The 21985-nt window shown below is 32.7% G+C and overlaps 1 protein-coding gene across 1 annotated transcript in view; it reads left to right on the top strand.

Moving 5' to 3' along the window:
* Positions 1–8666: 8666 nt before the first annotated feature.
* LOC138312345 (uncharacterized) overlaps positions 8667–21985 on the top strand; it is a 47638-nt gene continuing 34319 nt past the window's right edge. The window contains exons 1-5 of the mRNA XM_069253255.1: positions 8667–10089; positions 11809–12015; positions 14437–14663; positions 16443–16545; positions 16908–17147. Coding sequence (XP_069109356.1) covers positions 10020–10089; positions 11809–12015; positions 14437–14663; positions 16443–16545; positions 16908–17147 — 847 coding nt within the window. The 5' untranslated portion in view covers positions 8667–10019. The remainder of the gene's footprint in view (positions 10090–11808; positions 12016–14436; positions 14664–16442; positions 16546–16907; positions 17148–21985) is intronic.

Raw genomic sequence — 21985 nt, 5'->3', positions numbered from 1 at the left:
TGACTCATATCAAGATTTTAAGTACCTGGTTCAATTCCACAAACCATAGGTTCTTCATTATAAATTTACACATTAACATTCAAATGAATCTGACTCGTAATTATTATTAATTACAATTTAGTTGACTTGAACTCGATTTTCATCATTTTTTATTCGAAGTATTTCATGTCGTTATAGACTTAAATCATAGTACTGATTTAATTCAAGTTTAAAGTTTTGTGTATTTTCCATCTTCATACAACTAAATTGAATATATTTTAGAACATGCGTAGGCGAATTAATTCGAACACCATCGCCTTCATGAATTACATACTTATCGTAAGTATATATATCATGATATATAAGGTTACACAAATTTAGTGTATATATCCATACATATTTGATGTGAAATATCAACAAACGATTTGAATTTCTTAATTTTAACTGATTATATGTTGAAATATGTTTATATTTGACATGGACATAGGTTTTCTTTACAGATATAACCCGACCACGACGGCAATTATGAAGGATTGGATTCAACAAAAATAGACACTACACGTAATGTTTTTGATACATTGGGAGGACAGGGTGATTAAGATATGACAGTGACTTCAATAATTACATCCATCTTATTTTTTACTTGCATAAACATGTAATATGTGATAACAAATATGTCAACATATACAGCCGCCATCAGAGGCATTGAAACAAAAATATCTGCAAGGTTTTCATTGTATGTATGTATGCGATGTGTACTTTTTATGCATGTAACACAAAGAGTAACAACGGAAATGCTTAGCTAAGTAGTTGCTGCTGAGTAGTTAATATGTTTCGGAAGTTTAACTGCAATTAGCTGTCATTCAATTCCCGTACGTTAAGTGATCGTTTCAAAATTATTGAATCTATCTCCTTCCATGAATTACACATTCTTAGATAGCCTCAATTGCTAGAATGATTTAACAAATATTTTAACTATTTATTACAACATTGTCATCAATAACTTAAAATCGTTGAAAATATTCATCTCTTTTCAATGACAAAACCTTGTATGAAACACTTTGTTTCAATTTCATATACACATAGTATAACGCATTATAAAGTATACTTTAGATTATTATAATGAGATTATATTAAAACACGTTTTTGAACATGGTTTAAAACGAACTTTATAGTTATAAACGTAGTATTAATTATTGTTCCTATTCGTTCCCTTTAGTAATCTGTTATATGTATATAACGAACTATATTTATATGAAGTGATGTTCGTTATGACTGATCGACTTTAAGGCATAATGTCATATTCTTTATAATAACCTATCATGGTTTGGATGATTCACTATTCTTATATAAAGAATATTTAACCGTGTTTTAAAGAATCAATTTGCAGGTTGTACCCGATTTAAAAGCCTATTTGTTTTTGTTAAGAAGGTTCTCATTTGATACAAAACGTCCAAACCACCTGCCAGGATAATTATTGATATCATAATAGAAATAATAGCGAGAAAGAGAATAATCAAGAAAGAGGTTTATGTATTGTAATGTTTTTAAGATATGACAGTGATAGAGTTATTTAGATTATTTAGGATTATTTAGACAATTGTTATAACATGTCAATGTTAATAAAAAAAGTTTCAAAATGTGTTTTTTCCTTTTTGACTTGTATTTGGCGATATTGAAGGTTGTGTTTTTGAAATACAGGAGGAATACTTGAATACACAATATGATACATTGGTAGTTACAGGTACATTCTTAAGGATATCACATACTTATAAGGTTTTAATGTGTCGTGCAACATTCAGTTAACAAATTACAAACATCCATATACCGTTTCAGATGTTACGTTGATTGGTAGCTAGTCATTTTGCATGGTTGCGAGTCAGTTTTGCCAACGACATTCAATAAGCTTGTAAGCGCGGCTCTAATTGGCTGCTACCGCTTCAATGTAGGGTCGGAGCGAAACAGTCTAAAGTTGTCGGCAATTTCCCATGATAGAAATAATTGTACTCGAAGATGATCGGCATTGTACGGATTCATAATTTAAAAACATATTTTAATTACCTCAGAATATATACTCTGATATCAAGCGCTACTTAGTGAAGTAACGTATGGAAAGAACTATGTTGCAGCAAAAAGTCACTTGACGTATTACGGAAAAGATATCGCCTGCTTTTCTGACTATACAAAACTAGTTTCCCGCAAGGTGTTGGAAAAACAATCGGGAACAATTACGACCGACCATCGTGTCTTGTAAAATATAATGAATAAAAAACCGGATTTGGCACATAGGAATGTAACTGGATTTTAGTAGGGGATTATATTCGTAGCTGTAAGCGTAGATTTTTTAAAACTCTGTCACAGTGTTTAATTAAGATAGATGCATTTGAATCTAGTGTTGATAATTTCCCGGCTGAATTCAACCGACATTTTCAAAACTGCCGCCGCGCATATACACCAACTTTGAGAACATTACCTATATGAGGGAGATTAAATATGAAATCAAATTGAATTCAATATAATTATTTAGGTACGATGCATTCAAACGTTCCTATTAACAGTCTAGAATAACATATAATCCTACTAACACCAAGGTATGTGTTGGTGGAGGAATATGTTTAAAGCATAAGTTCAGGGGGGGAAAACACCGGCCAGCGTCATTACAGCTGGAAAACAGATGTCAATGTTAATAAAAAGAAAGTTTTAAGTGGTGGTTTTCTCTTTTTCACTTGTATTGGCGATATTGAGATGTTGTGTGAACATACTGCAGGAATAATTCAATACACAATACCAGATACATTAGTAGCATACTTCTAGTATCTTTCATACTTAACAGGTTGCTTGGCAGTGTCAACATACAGTGGAACAAATTTCAAACATTCATGAACATTAACGCACGCAACAAAGATAATCATTGAAATTAAGGGACAAAGATAATCATTGAAATTAAGGGAGACAACCCCAATAATATTATGATTATAACTTTATACACATGTTCTAAAGAAATAAACGGAGTAGCAGACAATAAAGCATATTTTTTTATAAAGCGTAAATCATTAAACTATAGTAGTTATAAACAAAAAGTGATTTATATTTCCTATTGATGAATTTTACCTGCAAATATGTAGTGTATTTAGTATATTTGTACCCCTTTCTACAAACAGATACAGACCATCAAAGAGGTTGGAATATACCTGTTCAATTGACAAACATTTGTAAAATTCAAGTAATATTTTATGGGCCTATATATCATGCTATGGTGTCATTTAAATGAAGTAACATTATGGTTCAAATGGCTAAGCTAGCCAGATATCTTCAGTCTAGAGATATCATCATATCAGAGTCGACGACAAAACGATTGATGAATTGTAACAATCATACAGTAACCATAATGGTTTTCTTTAGCAATTTGTCTACAAACAAATTGATACAAGATATACAGAATATACAGAATATGTAGTATCTATCTAATAACACATGTTTTTACACCTCGACATGGAAACAAATCGGCGTTAGAAACCTCATCAACGATAATATATTCCACATTTGTAATATGTCATAGCGTAACAAAAAAACATCAAACACAAAAATCAGTGGATATTTAGTATAAAAGAAGTGTGACTGGGCTTATTTAACGTCCCCTGTTCAAGAGAGACTATTGATGGGTTAATAGTCCTTCTCAGGTAGTAAGTATGGTCGTGTAAAAAGCAGTTGATCCTCTGTCCTTGGACATAGCCAATGCTGACAACGTCGATGGAAGTTTGGTTTTCTCCTTTTTAACAAATATCAGAACAGGTTTGAAATTGTATCTACGATATATCAGAGTAGTTTGCTGTGAACATAAAAACGGTTATTTGGAAACAGAAATTGGAAGATGAGAAATATTTGAAGTTGTTCTAAACGTAGTTTTTATTTAATTTTATTGTAATCATGTCACGAATTATGGGTGTCGGCCGCTAGCAGCGAATGAATCCCACAACTCATACCAAACAAATAAACAATTTATTCATATATATATATATTATCTACAGAGATAAGCTTTTAGAACTTAGCAGTCTTCCCTGTCACCTTATACTCACAAACGACCAGCGTCTTTTTATGATCTCAATTTTGCTATTGATATAATTATTCACCGTAATTTTCATTTTGTTTAAGTCAATACCCCAAAGAGTAGTGTGATAATTTTATATCAAGGATTATCTCCCTTTAGTTAGGGTACTAGCTAAATACGAAAAGAAACTGAACACATAACAAAAAATATGTAAAATCCATGTATTACGAGCAATGCTTCCATATATCTTCAAAAAGATAATTTTTTTTTTAAAAAGTACCATTCCCTTAATATGATAAATTATAACAGGATTAACTATTTTTCATAACGAATACAGACACTTTACCGAATAAACCCCCTTAAACCTCTGGGAATTTTTCTGTTTATCTTGAGTGTTTATCGCCTTTCACGTGGGGCTCAAAAACACAAGAAACAAAGAACATAAAAATGAACTTATCAGCCATTATCAAAAGTTCTTATCGTGTGAGTAATTTGAATATTTTCCGGTTAACCGTCATAGTATTGCTATGTTTTTTTTCAAATACCTAATATTTCTCAAGTGATACGGTCATAAAACACGATAATAATGACACTGAATTATTTTACTTAATAATTGCTACAATTGTCTATAAAGTAATAAAACAGATTAAATTGGCAATTAAATTTACGCAAAAAATAATTTTAATTGCTTTGCACCTTAGCTCAGTGTTGAGAGAAATTATTGGATACTAACTACGCTTTTTTTTTATTTTACATCGATTGCGAAACAAATTATACAACTTAAACAAATCACTTTCGATTGCCCGAATGTAAGCGCAAGAGTTGGAGGAATAACGAGTGCCTTGGAAAACCCACGTGATCGGGTTGGTGACCTCTGACCTTCTATGTATATCAATATACTACCTGTTGTCTTCAATCTAACTGACAAATTTGTCATACTGCAAGATCAAACCAAAGCAAGGTTTTATATGGATCATGTGTAACACATAGGTCATGTTTGTTTGTTTTATAATTATAAAGTGGGTGTTATCTCCCTTAAGCTTGTATGATAGTGACTTACATGTATATACAGGTAATATAATCCCACAATTAATCATGCAAACCCACCGTTCGACAATAAGAGATTACATCATTGACAAATGTTTGTAATGAAATTGGACAATTATCATCCATATATTATATAGGTGTATCATGCAGATTATTAAACTGAACACATTTCCAATATTTAAACGTAAACGATTTTTGTCAGAACCGCGTTTAATGTACTTGGTTTGTATATGATGCTTTTTACCCATACTATCATATATTGTGTTAGTGGAAAACTGTAAATTTACACTTAAATCATTTAAGTGTATCTATACTAAGATATATCTATTTATTATCAATCACTCATGACATAGACTGGTTAATCTGATAACGTCAGAACAACTCTGGAGAATTACACGATTTCCCGGTGTATACGGCTATTAGGTGAGATAATAAATTTCGCTGTTAGCAGTTCACCATCTCTTTAAAGTGATACGTGAATTCAAAAACAAACACCGCAATATTGACTCTATTTTTTGTTACTAAATTAATCTCTAATACAATATTCCGCGATATACTACAGTATATTAATTAAAGATATAACGTATAAGTTGATATCAAAACCAATATAAATACGGTACCGGTATATCTGCTGGAATTCATCAATATAATAACTCATAAAAGAAATACCAAACAAGTACAAAGTATACTAGTCATTGTAATGGACAATTTGACTTTTCAGATGTTCACGTCCATTTTGAATTTGACCAAAAGGCTGTTTTTTAAGAAGACTAGTATAAAAATATGAAAAGGTCACAAACCATATAAACAAAGTGTAGTCCTTCGTTTCCATTTTACTATACCGTGCCATGCCACAGTGATCTCATTTGGAATAAAAGTAGAGTTGGTACTGAAATGTCGATATAAAAAGTATTTATAAAATAAAAATCAAACAAATGCAATCTAAAGAAATCATTCCTAGAGACTAAGGTACACAAAGAAGGGATTAGACATATACCAAACTGGTTGCAGATTGCGTAGCAGCAATTATGAAGACAAGAACAAAACAAATATACATTGACATATGCATGTAATACGGTTTCATTTCAATATGCTCTAGCTTTAGCCTCATTCAAGATGTATGTATACACTTGTAGACAGGATGTTTATAGAGTCATACCAATGTTGAGATGTTCAATGCATGAGTAATACGAGTAATGACATTGGGTGGCTTTAATGAGAAAAGGGATCGTTTCATCTTACATACCATGCATTTCATAGCAATAAAAATGGAGACGAATACACATATGTAACTACCATATTATATATTAACACATATAGTCTTAAAATAATAGAATTCAAATATATAATGCAGCGTTTCTATACTGTATATCATACAGAAAGCGGCACGCTGTAAACATTTCATTTAAAGAGTTTGTATTGTACGTGTTAGATTTCCGATTTCTGATAACCTTTATGGTTCTGTATACGTGTTGGTATCAGGATAATTTGTCAACATTGGAAAATCAAAAGGATAAAAAAGTGAAGGCACTTTCACAAGACCACGTTTAAGACATCTTTCCGATGTTCCTATTTTAATATCATACCCCCCCTACAAAACTCCCAGTCAAATGTCACACATTTATGGACGTTACGCCCATAAATCAAAGAGCTGCTTCGAAAAAGAATCGTGATATCTTACTTTCTTCCATAGCGTGCTGTTGACACTGAAATATATATAGATAATTGTGTATAGCATATAAAGTCTTACAATTCGACAATGGAATGCAGGAGTCGTTTTATCTACGACAGAAATGCAATTTACCTAGGCGTGCATGCTCATTCTAGTGTTCTATTTACGATTAGGGATAACAGCTATTGCTCTGTGTACGTGTTAGTATCAGGAATTTTATTCACTTGATCAACATCTACAAATCAATAAAAAAGGATCAACGAGGCCTTGTTGTTCAGTTACCATATTTAAGGTATGTCCCCAAGATGAGACATTTTTATATTACTGTTCAAAAGATAATATGATAGGCATGATTTCAAAAGATTAATTTAGATAACGAAACTGGCATGCAGAACAGAATCGCCTCATTTGTAAAAACAATTGGTATTATGTAATTTCATAGAACAAGGATCGAAATAGAATTTTTGTTCCTGAAATATGAATTTATGTAAGTGAGCAGACAACTTGAAATTAATAAAAATGAAAATTAATTAATGTATAAGAAAATATACATGATTTAAATTTAAATAAATCAACTAATAAAATTAACCTTGAAACTCACTCACAAGATGGCGGAAATAGCAATAAAACGCTGCAAGATTCCTTTAAGGGATAGTAGATTTTAACTATATAACAGACAAATGATTTTGATTTTACTTTGAATTTATTTTGGCCTTTTACTTCGGATTATTAATATACTAGCTTTATACCGTTTTTCCTCATTATGAACTATATAACAAAACAACACTTGAAACTCAGACAAGACTATACCACTGCACGCAACTTAAATAGCTCGTGATTACGTAAACTCATTATGATTTATGCCAGACAATTTTTATTCCTCTCCCGTTATAAAACACCGAACAGTTTTCAGGGTAGCATTACAATAATATTTTCGTTTATTGTTTTCCCCAACAGTATATGTAACTATGACACCGTTCAATATATTTATAAAGTTGTCTAAACATAGAAGCTTTACTTATAAATTTACTCCATTTTCTATTACTAAAATCATCTCTAATGTAATATACTGCGATCTAATACAGTATACTAAAATAAAACGTATAAGTTGATATAAAAACCAGTATAAATCTGGTATCCAGTATAACATTCGACCACAGAGCTTTGTTTTTTAAGAAGACTGGTATAGATATATAAAAAGGTCAAAGACCATAATTATATAGTCCTTCCTCTCCATTGTACTATATTTGCTATGCCACAGTGATATAAATGGGAATAAAACGTAGAGTTGGTTCTAAAATGTCAATATGAAAAATGCATGTAAAATAAATACCAAACATCTACAAAGTATAAGAATTGATTCGAGGAAACTAAGGTGCACAAAGAAGGAGTAAGACATACATTAAACTGGATGCAAATTTCTTATCAGCAATTATGAAGTCAAGAACAAAACCTCAAATTCATTTACATATAATGCTGTTTCTTTTTAATATGCTCTAACGTAAGCCTCATGCTAGGTTTAAGAATACACCTGTAGACAGGATGTTTATAGAGTCATACCAATGTTGAGATGTTTAATGCATGAGTAATACGAAAAATAAATGACATTAGATGGCTTTAAGGAGTTGGACTTCAGAAGATAAAGGATCATGTTATCTTTAGTTAATACTATGCTTTTCATAGTGACAAAAATGGAGATGAATACACATATGGAATTACCAGATTATATCTTATCATATCAAGACTTAAAATATTAAAATTAAAAAAATATAATGCAGCATTTCTACATTGTATATTAGACAGAAAGCGCTACGCTGCAAACATTGCATATAAAGAGTTTGTATTGTACGTGTTTGATTTCCGACTTCTGATAACCTTTTTATGGTTCTGTATATGTGTTGGTATCAGGATGTTTTCTCAACATTTGAAAATCAATACAAGATCAAAAGGATCCTACTTGTAGGCACTTTCATAAGACCATGTTTAAGATATATTCCTGATGTTCTTTTTTATATTACCACCCCCCTTCCTCCACCTTCATCCCTACAAATCTTCAAGACAAACATAGATAATATGGACGTCGCGCCCATAAATCAAAGAGCTGCTTCCGATCGTGATATCTTACTTTCTTCCATACCGTGCCGGTGACGGCGATATAAATTGATATGGTAGTGTATATCACAGAAAGACCAATAGTTTGACAATGGAATGCAGGATTCGTTTTATCTGTGACAGAAATACAATTTACCTAACCATATATGCTCATTTTAGTGTTCTATTTACGATTAGTGATAACAGCTATGACTCTCTGTGCGTGTTAGTATCAGGAATTTTGTTCTCTTTATCAACATCTACAAATCAATGAAAAATATCAAAGGGTACATTATACAACAATTTTAAGGCATGTCTCCGAGGTTGAAACTTTTTAAATATGACTGTGCTAAAGATATTAGGCTAGGCATGATCTTAAAGTATCAGTTTAGATGTCTCAGTTGTAAAAACAATCGTTACGTAAATGGACAGAACATATAGTCTATGGATAGGAATCAAATGGTTGGTACTAATATATGAATTTATACAAGTCAGCAGACAACTTGAAAATAATAAAAACGAAAATAGATATACAAATAAGAAAATATACATGATTTAAAATTCAAATAAATCATTAGATGAAATGAACATTGGAAATAAAAAAAGGAAGTAGCGATGAAGCACTGCAATATTCCTTTACGTGAGCGTAGATTTCAATATAACAGCCAAAACTCACACTACCTGTGTTAATGAAACTTCTATAGTTTGTAATTACGTAAAAAGATTATAATTTATGTCACACAATTTTAAATTCCCTCCCGTTATAAAGCTCTAAACAGTTTTCAGACAAAACTATTTTCGTATAGTCTTTTCCCTACATTATATGTATATGCGACACTGTCTAATGGATATATAAAATAATCTAAGCACTGGAGCTATGATCACAGATAAACTTCAGTTGTCATTGTTTATATCCGCCATGACACTACTACTAAGATAACACTATCCACCCGTGTACACCCCACGAGATAACGGTCACAACATTGAGCTGTGACGATATGAAAAAATACAGAATTCCAGCGGGACCCGGGTATGATAACGGTTTCACTGATAACATGGCCTTCCTGGTCCCTATCTATATCTTGTAATGGAGGAATTTAACTTCCTGGTAATCATTACAAATAATATGGCCACATTTAGGACATCATGAGGTGATCAGCGATATTTTAGGAACGATTTAACATGGAAGTGATTGTTTATTTCAAGGGATTTCTTGTGGTTTGTTTCTTAATGTACACAGTGAACTGCTCAAGTAAGTATTATGTGTTCATATCAATTCCATGATTATCTTTAAAATCGTATGTTTACATGTTTTGTTATGTTCATATGTCATTTTCACCCCACCTATTCCTGTAAAATACTACTACAATAACCGCTACAACTAGTATCCAAACTACTTCTACCATCAAAACCACAATAAGTGGTATCTAAACTACTGCTACAATCATAACCGCTACAACTAGTATCCAAACTACTATTACCGTCATAACCGCTACAACTAGTATCCAAACTACTGCTACAATCATAACCGCTACAACTAGTATCCAAACTACAATTACCGTCATAACCGCTACAACTGGTATCCAAACTACTGCTAACAATCATAACCGCTACAACTAGTATCCAAACTACAATTACCGTCATTACCGCTACAACTAGTATCCAAACTACTGCTACAATCATAACCGCTACAACTGGTATCTAAACTACTAATACCATCATAACAACTACAACTGCCATCTAAACTAATACTGACATCATAACCACTCCAACTGCCATCTAAGCTTCTATTACCATCTTAATCACTATAACTGCCATCTAAACTACTATTACCATCAAAACCAATACAACTGGTATCTAAACTACTATTACCATGAAAACCACTACAACTGGTATCAAACTACTTACCATCATAACCACTACAACTAGTATCCAAACTACTACTACCATCATAACCACTACAACTGGTATCTAAACTATACTACCATCATAACCCTACAACTGGTATCAAACTACACTTTACCATCTAAACACTAAACAACTGCATCCAAACTACTACTACCATCATAACCTTACAAACTGGTATCTAAACTACCACTACCATCAAAACCACTACAACTGGTTTCCTAAACTACTACTACCATCATAACCACTACAACTGATCTAAACTACTACAACCATCAAAAACCACTAACAACTGGTATCCAAACTACCACTACCATCATAACCACTAAACTGATCTCCTTACTACTTCTATCATCAAAACCACTACAACTGGTATCCAAACTACCACTACCATCATCATCACTTGAAGTGGTATCCAAATTACAGAAATTCAACTTAAGTTGATGGCGATGATTAAAGTTATGAATGTCATAACTGGACGAAGAGTTTAGTTTTTCTTCTGTAATATATTGGAAACCACAGGTTGCGATGAACTGTGAAAATTATTCAAAGTTACATACAAGCATGAATTATACTTTAAAAACGTGAGTTACAAATGTAGAATCAATGTACTTAATTGTTGTTTTTTTGCTTTGAAGTTTGACCTTATGTATTTTATTATTTTTTTCTGTGAACAATTTCACACTTCCCTTCTTCATGGTATTAAAGATATGTCAATGTAATAAAATACATCAAACTTAATTTTTCAAAATTTGATATTGTGTCATCGAAAATGAAGAATGTTGATATGATATCTAACATTAATTTGATCAGGTACTACAACTTGAAGTACCAGGTAGTCTTTGATAACATATTTTTCTTTCTAACTGTATCAAACCATACCATCGCTATTTATTCAATATATCTACTTTTATATATTTAATTGGAGATAATGCATGTTAGGTTTTTAGATAAGGTGATTTGATATATATTAAATTTTACAGATTTAATATAGATTTTTTTTATAGATTTTAATATTTACTGTTTTAGTAGAAATATAACTACTTAACTTTATATATTTTTTCAGGAAATTTGGCTGTTAATAAAACAGCAACACAAAGCTCGACATATGGTGGCTACACCGCTGGGAAAGCTGTGGATGGTATCTTCGCGAGAGATATAGATACCGGACACTGTTCCCACACGGGTGATGGACACCGCAAGGCCTGGTGGAAGGTAGATTTAGGACAAGTGTACAGGATACAGATGATCAACATCACGTACAGACACGACTGTAAGTAGTTGTGCTGTGACCCTCATAAAAACTATACTTCAAGCATCGTTTGATGCGTTTTGTCTGGTACATTGTAGAATAAATATTTTGAATTCTGATTAACCTATAGGCCTGTACGTTTTCTCAAACAATAGATTGCTATTTCGCATTTTTACGAATACGTTTTTAATTTGTCAGTGAAACGGAATTTCTGTAACTCAAAACGACTCTCTATGAAAGATGAATGTAAACAAAACGGTGTGTCGATCATACCATAACATTTTTTACACAAACTCACCCATGTGTCGGGTTTTATGTAAATAACAATATTTTTATTTTTTATGTTTTGTTTCATAGAATGTACAGGATGTATCCATAACTGGTCTATAAGGGATCTTTAGCCGGTTTATATTAAGATCGTGGACCTCTGCCAGATTTACATGTGATAATTTTTTTTACTTATATACCTGTCTTGACAAACAAACAATATTGATGGTATTCAGAATTTTAAGATGGATGTATTCTTGATTAGATAAGCTCTTTCCAATTCCGAATGTTAAAAATTGTTTGAGTATATTGCTGTACATCCAATGGAAACAATTCACCTATTCACAAACTCATCGTTGGGATTGATCAACTTCCAAATGCTGCTCATTTTACACACACACCGAATAAATGTTCTGTATCGAATTTCTTGTAAAATCCTAAAATCTTAGCGCTTTTTCTCCCAAAATGGAAGATCGAAGAAAGTTATTACCCGCTGGCTGCCGTCCGCAAAGGGGCGATACCTGTCGCGGTTCATGAGTTGCATGTCTACATTAGCAGCAGCAACCGTTCAGTGTATTGTATATATGGTCAAACAAAGATGCATTGCAATTTTTGCAAATCTTAAATCATGAACAAGCAAAATTATGGAGAGATGAACACTAGTCAACTGAAGAATGAACCAAAGAAAAGAAACGCCAAATTATCGGGACAAAAAAAAAAGATTTAGTAGAGAGGTGAGCTTAGGCCTACACCGACAAATATAACTTGTACGCACGTACTTAGGTTTGATATTGGTAGAAATTTATTGATTTACTTTTGAGATGTTTTTATCCACAAGAAATGTTTGTGATACAGCAGCACTTTTCAGTCTCTCAGACATGGGCTTTTGTCCAGAAACATGTAAAAATAAGATAAGTATTAAGTAAAGTAATGGACGCAGCCAAAAATATTGCATCTATATCCATATTTAAAATACCTACATATATATGTATTATAGATGTATCTAAGATAGATGAATGTAAAAATTAAAAATGGTATACAGTTGGATTACATACACACATTTTTATTTATCTTCATGCATGTATACACATGTATTATTCTATAGATCTGCATGTTTTCAGACGTCCATATAAATATCTGGGGCGAGTGAGACATTGTACAGTACTGCATTAGTTGTTTGGAAAATAGGAGTACATGTAGATCAACATACATATAAATTTGTTTATACTAGGTACATGTAAAATTGTCACACTTTATTCTGGGGACTCATTTTAGTGTACTGTTGTTCTCCTGGCTTTGATGAAATTCTGTATACGAACAATAAACTATATATCAATGCTATTTATAAAATCTTCATCTTACCTAGGACCATTCCCCACTCGAGGATATTCGTACATGTAGCATAAAAACGCGTGCCGTGGCAAACATCGGCACACGCTGACATGCAAAACAGCGAGATACACAACGGAACTTCAGTGTAAGGTCTACATTATATACACTGTGTATTTTTTATATTTATCGTTAGGCATTGCAGTTACATAACATAACATTAAGCATTATACATTTGACTCATGTCAATCTGTTGATTTAGAAGTATTTTTTCGTAAAGATACATAAATAATGTACCTTGAATCGTCTCGGCAACATAATCGTCTGGGGTAAAATGTGGTTTACAAACAACGGCAGAATGTGATGGTTCCCACAACTTTTTCGTCACCTCATCCAAACGTTTGATATAGCTACGATCTATTTTTCATAGACAAGTTTCTGTCAGGAGAAGCATAACTGATGTTTGTTTCACTCTGTCCATTTCTTCGATTTTTTTGTTTCTTTTTCATATATGCCAGAAGACAATAACTCGCACATTCAAAAATCCCTTTTAGTTGTTAGACTCAATGCATAGCTTAATCATGCAATCATCAGTATAGACGATGTCCTTGTAGAACAAGGCTACGCTCATTCTCGAAAGAAATGATTAATTCGTTATAACACTGGAGAGGAGAAACTGTTGCCAGACAGGGGCTCGAACCCGGGACATCTAGGATATTTTTATCTTCCAGTTTGCTACCGTGGGGAAATTTGAGTTTTAGTAATTAGTATGCATTAGTCGTTCAAATTGATTTGACTAAGACATTTCAAAGTTATCAGTTATGACCGTTGTTATTTCCTCTACAGATACGTATCGCCTGGGTGGTTACAGTCTGTACGTCACAAACGACACCGACATGACACAGACTGATGGTTCTATCATTGACAACAAAGGTCATCTGTGTTACTATGACAAAGGTCCAGGGTACCCAACGTTTAACCAGACCCGACAGTGCCATGTGAAAGGGCGTTACGTGGTGTTCTATAACATAAGACAGAACACAGATACATATATTCAACTGTGTGAGGTTCAGGTCTACTAACGGTTAGTATATTGGTTATGCACATGTAATTGTTTCATTTTATCTCACACATATTTAAAACCACTAATTTACACTCAAGGTTGAATGATTGTATTTCTTATTAAACCGTACTAACATATTGTTTAAGTTCTGCGATTAAATATAACTTTAATATTTCAATCAATCAGTCAATCAACAGGTACCATATACGATTTTATGCTTAATGGTTAACTGTTGTGAATAATAAAAACACTATTCGAGACCTTTTGCAAATTTACGGCAATAGTTACTCTTGTTAAGATTATAGACACGACAACATTGAAGTAATACTTATCAAGTCCGTTGTCTGAACAGTGTGATTGCTTGCACTTGAATGTGTAGTATTTTCATTACATTGAAACTTCAAAGATTCACAGCGGCTATCATTTTGAGAAAACTAAAAATGTAGTCCCATCGCCAATTTAAGTAAAACTTTAAGATTTAAGTAAGACAAGTGATTTTTCGCCTTTACACAAACCAGAAGAAGCACACATGTTCATAATCGCTGTCAAGTTGGTATATTTCAAAATAACTTCGCTAAAGATTTCTATGAACAATAAAAGTGTAGTTTGGCCACATTTTGCATGTGACAACTTGCTACAAAGGATGAAAAGTAGGCTTTTCTAAAACATTTCTTAAACTTTGTACAGAGGTGAAATTTCACCTTTTTACTTCAATGTTACTACTTAATTCGCCGATGCAACAACATTTTAAACTATATCAAGTTAATTATTGCTGTAAATCTTTTTAAGGTTCACTGACACGAAAACGATAATAGTTACATGTAAGCTGTCGAATTATAACTATTGGTTTTTTATTTTTAGCGAAGTTAAAATGATTTGAAATTAACGCAAGAGTTTTTTTGATTGTTTTAACGGTCCAAAAAATCAAGCACACTGATCCTCTTTTTTGATGATTTTAGAAAAAGCAACTTTTTTACTTTTGAACTGCAATATTTTAGAAAATATAGCGTCAGAACTTATTCTGTGAAGCGTTGAATCGGTCAAAAATTGTAAAAACAAAATTAATGGAGTAGGGGGTAACATTTACAGTTGTTCTGAGCAAATTTATGTGTTAAATATGTGATTATATGATTTTCTTAAAAGAATTGGTTCTATCAATTTGCGAATATTCATACTTATTAGACAACTTATTTGCAAAATATTGCTAGGGTTGTCGTGTGTGTGTTCAAATCAGTGACTGGTGGTGTTTAAGCTAATCCCATAGAAACTGCCCAAAGCCCAATTTTCTTGAAACCTTGCATATTTAAATTACCACTATTTGTCCCTTTAAAATGACTCTTATTTTTCCTTTTGTGATTTAAAAAAACCCACAGGGCCTGGATTCTTCTAGTCATTTTCACCAAAACTACCTTCACAAACATACCAAAAAAGGTTAGCCTTTGTTAAATATTCCACTTTTTTATTTAAAAAATCCTATGAGCGACATTTCTTTTAGATTTTAAACGGAAAATTTAGTTTGAAATAATTTTTTTACGAAAAATAAAAACTTTTTGAAAAAAAAAACCCAACCGAAAACGAAAAATTGCTCTTTGTCATCTAATTTCACCCTGTTACTGGTTTGTCCACAATTTCACCCCAAATTAAAATACTCCCATGACATTTTCTGTCTATGCGTAAATTAGTGTAAAAACTAAAATGGGGAAAACAGTTTTTTGAATGATTTCAAAAAAGAGAGTGCTGGTAGCAACGGACCACTTCTATGCTAGTATACCTAGTTATACTTTTCCAGTTACTGATTCCAGAGTCCGATGGAAGTGAAAATCAGTGTACAGTAAAGATGCTAAACATCACGGTAACACCTTTTAAAATTTCGGTTGCCATGGTAACAAAACGTAGGCCACAAATTGGCTGAAATTTAAATGATGTCAGGACTAAGTGAAAATTCGTATATAGAGGTTATCAGGTATGGTATGCTGAATATAGCATGGTGTCAGTTTTTAAAAGACTGGTTGCCATGGAAACAAAATGGAGGTCTCTGATTAGTTGATTTTTAGATATTGTCAGATTTAAGTCAAAATCGGTATATAGGGGTTATAAAAAAAAGCTGAATGACATGAAATCACTTTTTAAAAGATTGGTTGCCATGGAAACAAAATGAAGGTCTCTCATAGGTTAAAAATTGTGGTTGTAATAAATCAAGATTTCCTATATGAATTTGATATGAATTTAATGAAGATCTTTTTATGTGTTGCAGGATGTCCAGTTGGTAAATTTGGATATGACTGTAGCGGTACCTGTCACTGTATGACTGGTGGCTGTGATCCAGATACTGGACAGTGTGATGTCAAGGAATGTCAGACAGGGTGGATGGGGCTGTCCTGTAGTCTTCGATGTCACTGTGACAGGGACGTGGCCTGTGATATAGATACGGGGGCGTGTCCGGGAGAACGATGTCAGTCTGGATGGTCGGGAAAAAGCTGCTTTGTGAATCAACGTGAGTAGAACTAAAATGATATGATAAGCAGTTATGAACTCTTATACACACTGTATTGTTATAGATGTTAAAAACTTGAAAGTAGTAATCGAACACAGGTTTAACAAGTCACAATACATGGTATATTACCTAGATACATGATAAGCATTAGTGAAATTAAGATATAAATAAAAACTGTAATATGTTGAATACCAAATGTATATTTAAAAGTCACTAGGTCATTTTGGTCTTATACCATAATTGAATACATATTTTCACAAACGTATTTCGTATTACAATCAGCTCATTCGACGGTTGAACTGGGTTTTGTATCTAAACAATTATGTTTACCAACATGCCGACGTTGTTGTTATTTGGATATTTGCGTGTAATCGAATTAGTTCTATTTGCTAAACTACATTAATTCATTTTAGTTCTATCAAATTATATTCCGTTATTGATTACGATGACGTATCTACAGAGGCTTGACTTCCCAGTGGTAGTTCTAATTTTGAGTGATTTTAGTTTGGGAAAATATCTTCTTATCTCTTAATTATCCGCTTTGTTTTTTTATCACAAAGACACTTACCTGTAATTAATCACGCATAGATAACTTTTATGTAGTTGTTATCTTGGCGAATCGAAAAGCAGACTCAACAGATGTTCAACATATAACAACAATCAAACGACGTTTCGGGTGCCATAAAGCAGTATAGAAGGTGTATTATAATAGCAAAAGGATGGTTAGGACCCGATGGAAGTTGTACTCATACAGATCCAGAAGGAAGTTATATCACCGCTTATGCCTGTTTGGGGAGTAGAGCACGGAGGCTTCCAAACAAGATAAAGAGAATTAATGCATCGTAAACACACAATTTGTGGAAAGATATGTAATGGTTTACTTATAGTGTTTGCCAATATACTAGTTGATTGTAGTAAGTATAGACAGCACAAATTAAAGCGTTTTATGATAGAGGCTGTCCAAATAAATGTGTCACATATACTGTGTAACATGATTTAATTACTGAAACCGTGAACTCAGTGTGTCCTCTGAAGATTAAAAACACAATGTCAAGAGAGAAATTAGCGGGAGAAAAATAAAGAAAAGGGGCTATGAGATCAAGTACGCCTATTAAGTAATGTGGGTTGTTTTGAGTTGGTACGATGGAACGAAACAGAAAGGAGGTGTTTAGGCCGGCTCATGGGGAGCATTGACCGATAAGGCGATTTATTTTAATTGCATTGTAATTTATGGAAGAATAGAAACATTAAGAAAGTAATCATATGGTGTCAACAAGAACTTTACAATAATGAAGAGATATGACTCTGCCATTTTAACCCTCGATAAGCTCGCAAGGGACTCTGACGATGATCTTAATCATGTGTCATATCATTTCCTTACCACCGGGATCTGGTAAACAAAAAATAATCTTATGAGTCATAACCACCAGAGACTCCTCCTTCAAATTGGAATTAAGTAAATGAAAAATGACCTTGTATAATTATTAATTTTTACAGGTTCCTAATTAAACAATGTTCTTAACAAATTTACAGAGGAGTTAATGCAAATGTCCATAGACAGTTTGTAATATGCAATTAAATTATAAATCTATGCATGCAGTATATTGTAATTATTTTAATTTTCACTGAAGTTGAACTCGATGTTTTATTTACTTATGAGCATGGCCAGCTTAACATTTCTCTTCGCACAAGAAAAGATAAAAGCAAACGTAGGTTCAGGACTACTAGGCCAATATCTAAAACAGTGGTTGATTAAAAAATTGCAAATATCACTGAGAGATTTCTACTTTTTAAGAACATTTAAGCTCTCATTTTGCAGTTTTTACGTTAGTTTTTTTTCACGTCGTCAACAAAGGTGTATATTTCAGACCAATTCTACACATATATTATGATGTGATTGAGTCTATGAGATTTTTTTCTGACCTTTTACTGCTTTATTAGCCCTTTTTTTCGATCGAGTAAATTAAAATTGCGTTACAGAAGAACAATAAAATGTACCATGTCCCTGTGTGACGTATGTCGCAATGTACATTATGCGTAAGAACGTATCTGGAACCAGCAAATGATGAAGGAGACTGAAGCGACGATAACAAATACTGTATAACAGTAAATGGATGGTGATTTACCTTTCATACATTGTTTTACTTGAATTAAATCTACAGGCTACATAAACAACCAAAACAATGCCAGTCCCTTCACGTTCACGTCAAGGTAACACCATTTTGAATCGAAGCGGGAGACAACCGTATCCGACAGTCTGGACGTTATCCTTCCGCAGCTTTGGCAGACGATTTTTGCAATAATTTCTAAATCTATTACCAATGTTTTATTTTTCATCTGGATTACACTGATACGATAATTGGTTCTAAATAAATATGAAATATGGTCATATTTGCACTATTTAATTTAGCTCTTGACAGCCGGAGAGTATATACATGCATAGTTAAATCCTTAAACTTCAAAAATATTGAAGAACTTCTTAAATCTAGAAATATATGAAGTCAGTAAATAAACAACTCCACAGAATAATCCAGAAATAGATCAACCTGGGCCCCCCTTATCGTAAGAATGTTTAATCATAAACATGCTTATACATTGTGATCCTCTAGAACGTTCTATAGCTTCATTTGTAAACCAGTATAGCACCTTCTTACAAGCACCGATCTCAATTGACAGCATATAGCCGTAGCAAATGTCTCCCTTATTTGATAGCTAATTTACATGTATATGGGCTTTGACACACAGAAAACCGTTTATGTTTATTATTCGAGCGCGGGTGTCATAAAATTATCGTACAAAAATGTATGTTACCGTGTATGTCTACTGGTAATTATCGCACCGATTCGCGTTAAATTAGGTCTACTACTTCTATGCTTGGTGAACCTCACTACTTTTGGTTGATCAGCATTGTTTTACCCAGGGAAAGGGGGCTGGGGCACATGTCTGTAAAATATGGACAATTTCTATTTCATTTATATCTAGCATTTCAGTTTGTGTTCAAATGTATAACTATATTACTAATAAGTCTCAACCAAGAACGTTTATTCAAAACAAAATCCCCGTAAATCTAGATTACAAATGTAAGTAATGTTAATATTGAAATAAAAATGTAATATTATCATAAAATAGGCCAAATATCAGGTAAATAAGGTATTTTTAATCGAGCAAAAATGTAAAGACTTTATGAAAGCATGACGGTGAGCAGACAACACGTTAACGTATTATTGAGAACGTTTGGATAGCATGTGTGGAAAAGGTGTTCCTATGTCAGAAGGAGCAAGGACAATGTTCGAACACTGTCATAAATGCTTCAGAATAGCCATGAAAATTCAACCAGACAATCATTTCCAGAGATAATAATTTCAAAACGCCCCGTACAATGCATAGTCAGATTTAAACTAAGTTTCTTGCACAGTTTAGATTATACAGTGATTTCTTAATGGAAATTTTGGGGAGAAAGTTATTTCCAGAAAGTAACCGGAGGTCAAACATGTTAGGATTACCGGCTCATTAGACCAAACCTGCATCCGTGCTACTACTTTCTTTGGACATTTATTAAAATGAGGTCATGGTCAGTGAAAAGGGTATACATGTATTTGTTTAAATGATGAGTCGTCTAAATGTACACTGCATATAAACATAAAAACTGATAAAGGAAAGAATGTATACATATCTTCTACCAATGCGAACGTTTTATAAATGTAGTGAAAGACTTCGCTGTGATAATGACACCCTATACCTTTTGGGACATCCTATATATAAAAAGTTTTGCTTGTTTGTGAAAATGGAAAAAAAAAAAAACAAATTAGACTCTTGTTTTGCTAATTACTGCCACACACATGTATAGTCAACAAGCTCTGTTTACATAAAAGACGACTCAACATTTATTGGCGGAAAATGTTTCATCCCTGATATGGCATTAAGTACTATAATTATTTACATTAATTAGAACAAAACATGATAGTAAAATGTATTTAGACTGTAAACATATACATGAATTTTCTCGACCGTTGCATCCTCTGCATAGCATCACAGAACATGCCTACCCGTTATACTGTTTTGTAGATTCATTGTTGCTTTAAAAACATTGAAAATATATTTTACACAATTAATGTAAAAAAATGTAGTCAGTTTTAAATGGAGCGCGTAAAGCCACAATATACCAATTATTTCTAAAAAAGTATGATTCAATTTTAACGATTAAAGGATTCCTTCTTAAAAGCAAATGTGTCCATCGTTTCATTACATACGTGTACAAAGCTCTGTTAGAGCAATACTTACTGTTAAATAGTGTATTAAGTACAGAGTAAATCCTGGCTTCGTCCTGTTTACAACATTATCAACTCATAAAGGCGCTTGTTATCACATTTCTGCCGTTCACCTATATCACCGCAGAGATAATATTAAACAATATACACCGTTTTGGTAGTAAGTGAAAGTGTATAAGCGATCAGATTGATTTAGATTTATTTTTAACAATATATATATATGATATGAAAAATAGTTCATTTTGCAAACAAGATTTCGAAGCGTCGTTTAAAAAAAAAAAACAAACAAAAAACAAAATGATGGCGTCGAAAAAGAAACGAGTGCACATAATTTTTAATTATAAAAAATACACGGTCATTCGATGCTAGTGCGTTGCTACGACCAAGTAGATTCTCTCTCCCACTGTTCTTAATGCTAACTGTCAGTGACAGTGTAAAATGTCAAATATCTGTCGACAAATCAGATTGCAGGAGTACAAACGAAATGTCGTGATATTAAACTATCAGGCCAAGAATAATGTACTGTAAATCAATATCTTTTCGCGTGCGTTTTACTTTCAAGAATTTCTC

The sequence above is a fragment of the Argopecten irradians genome, unplaced genomic scaffold (assembly GCF_041381155.1).
Source record: "Argopecten irradians isolate NY unplaced genomic scaffold, Ai_NY scaffold_0283, whole genome shotgun sequence".
NCBI classification, from domain to species: domain Eukaryota; kingdom Metazoa; phylum Mollusca; class Bivalvia; order Pectinida; family Pectinidae; genus Argopecten; species Argopecten irradians.
This window is presented reverse-complemented; position numbering and strand designations above follow the sequence as displayed.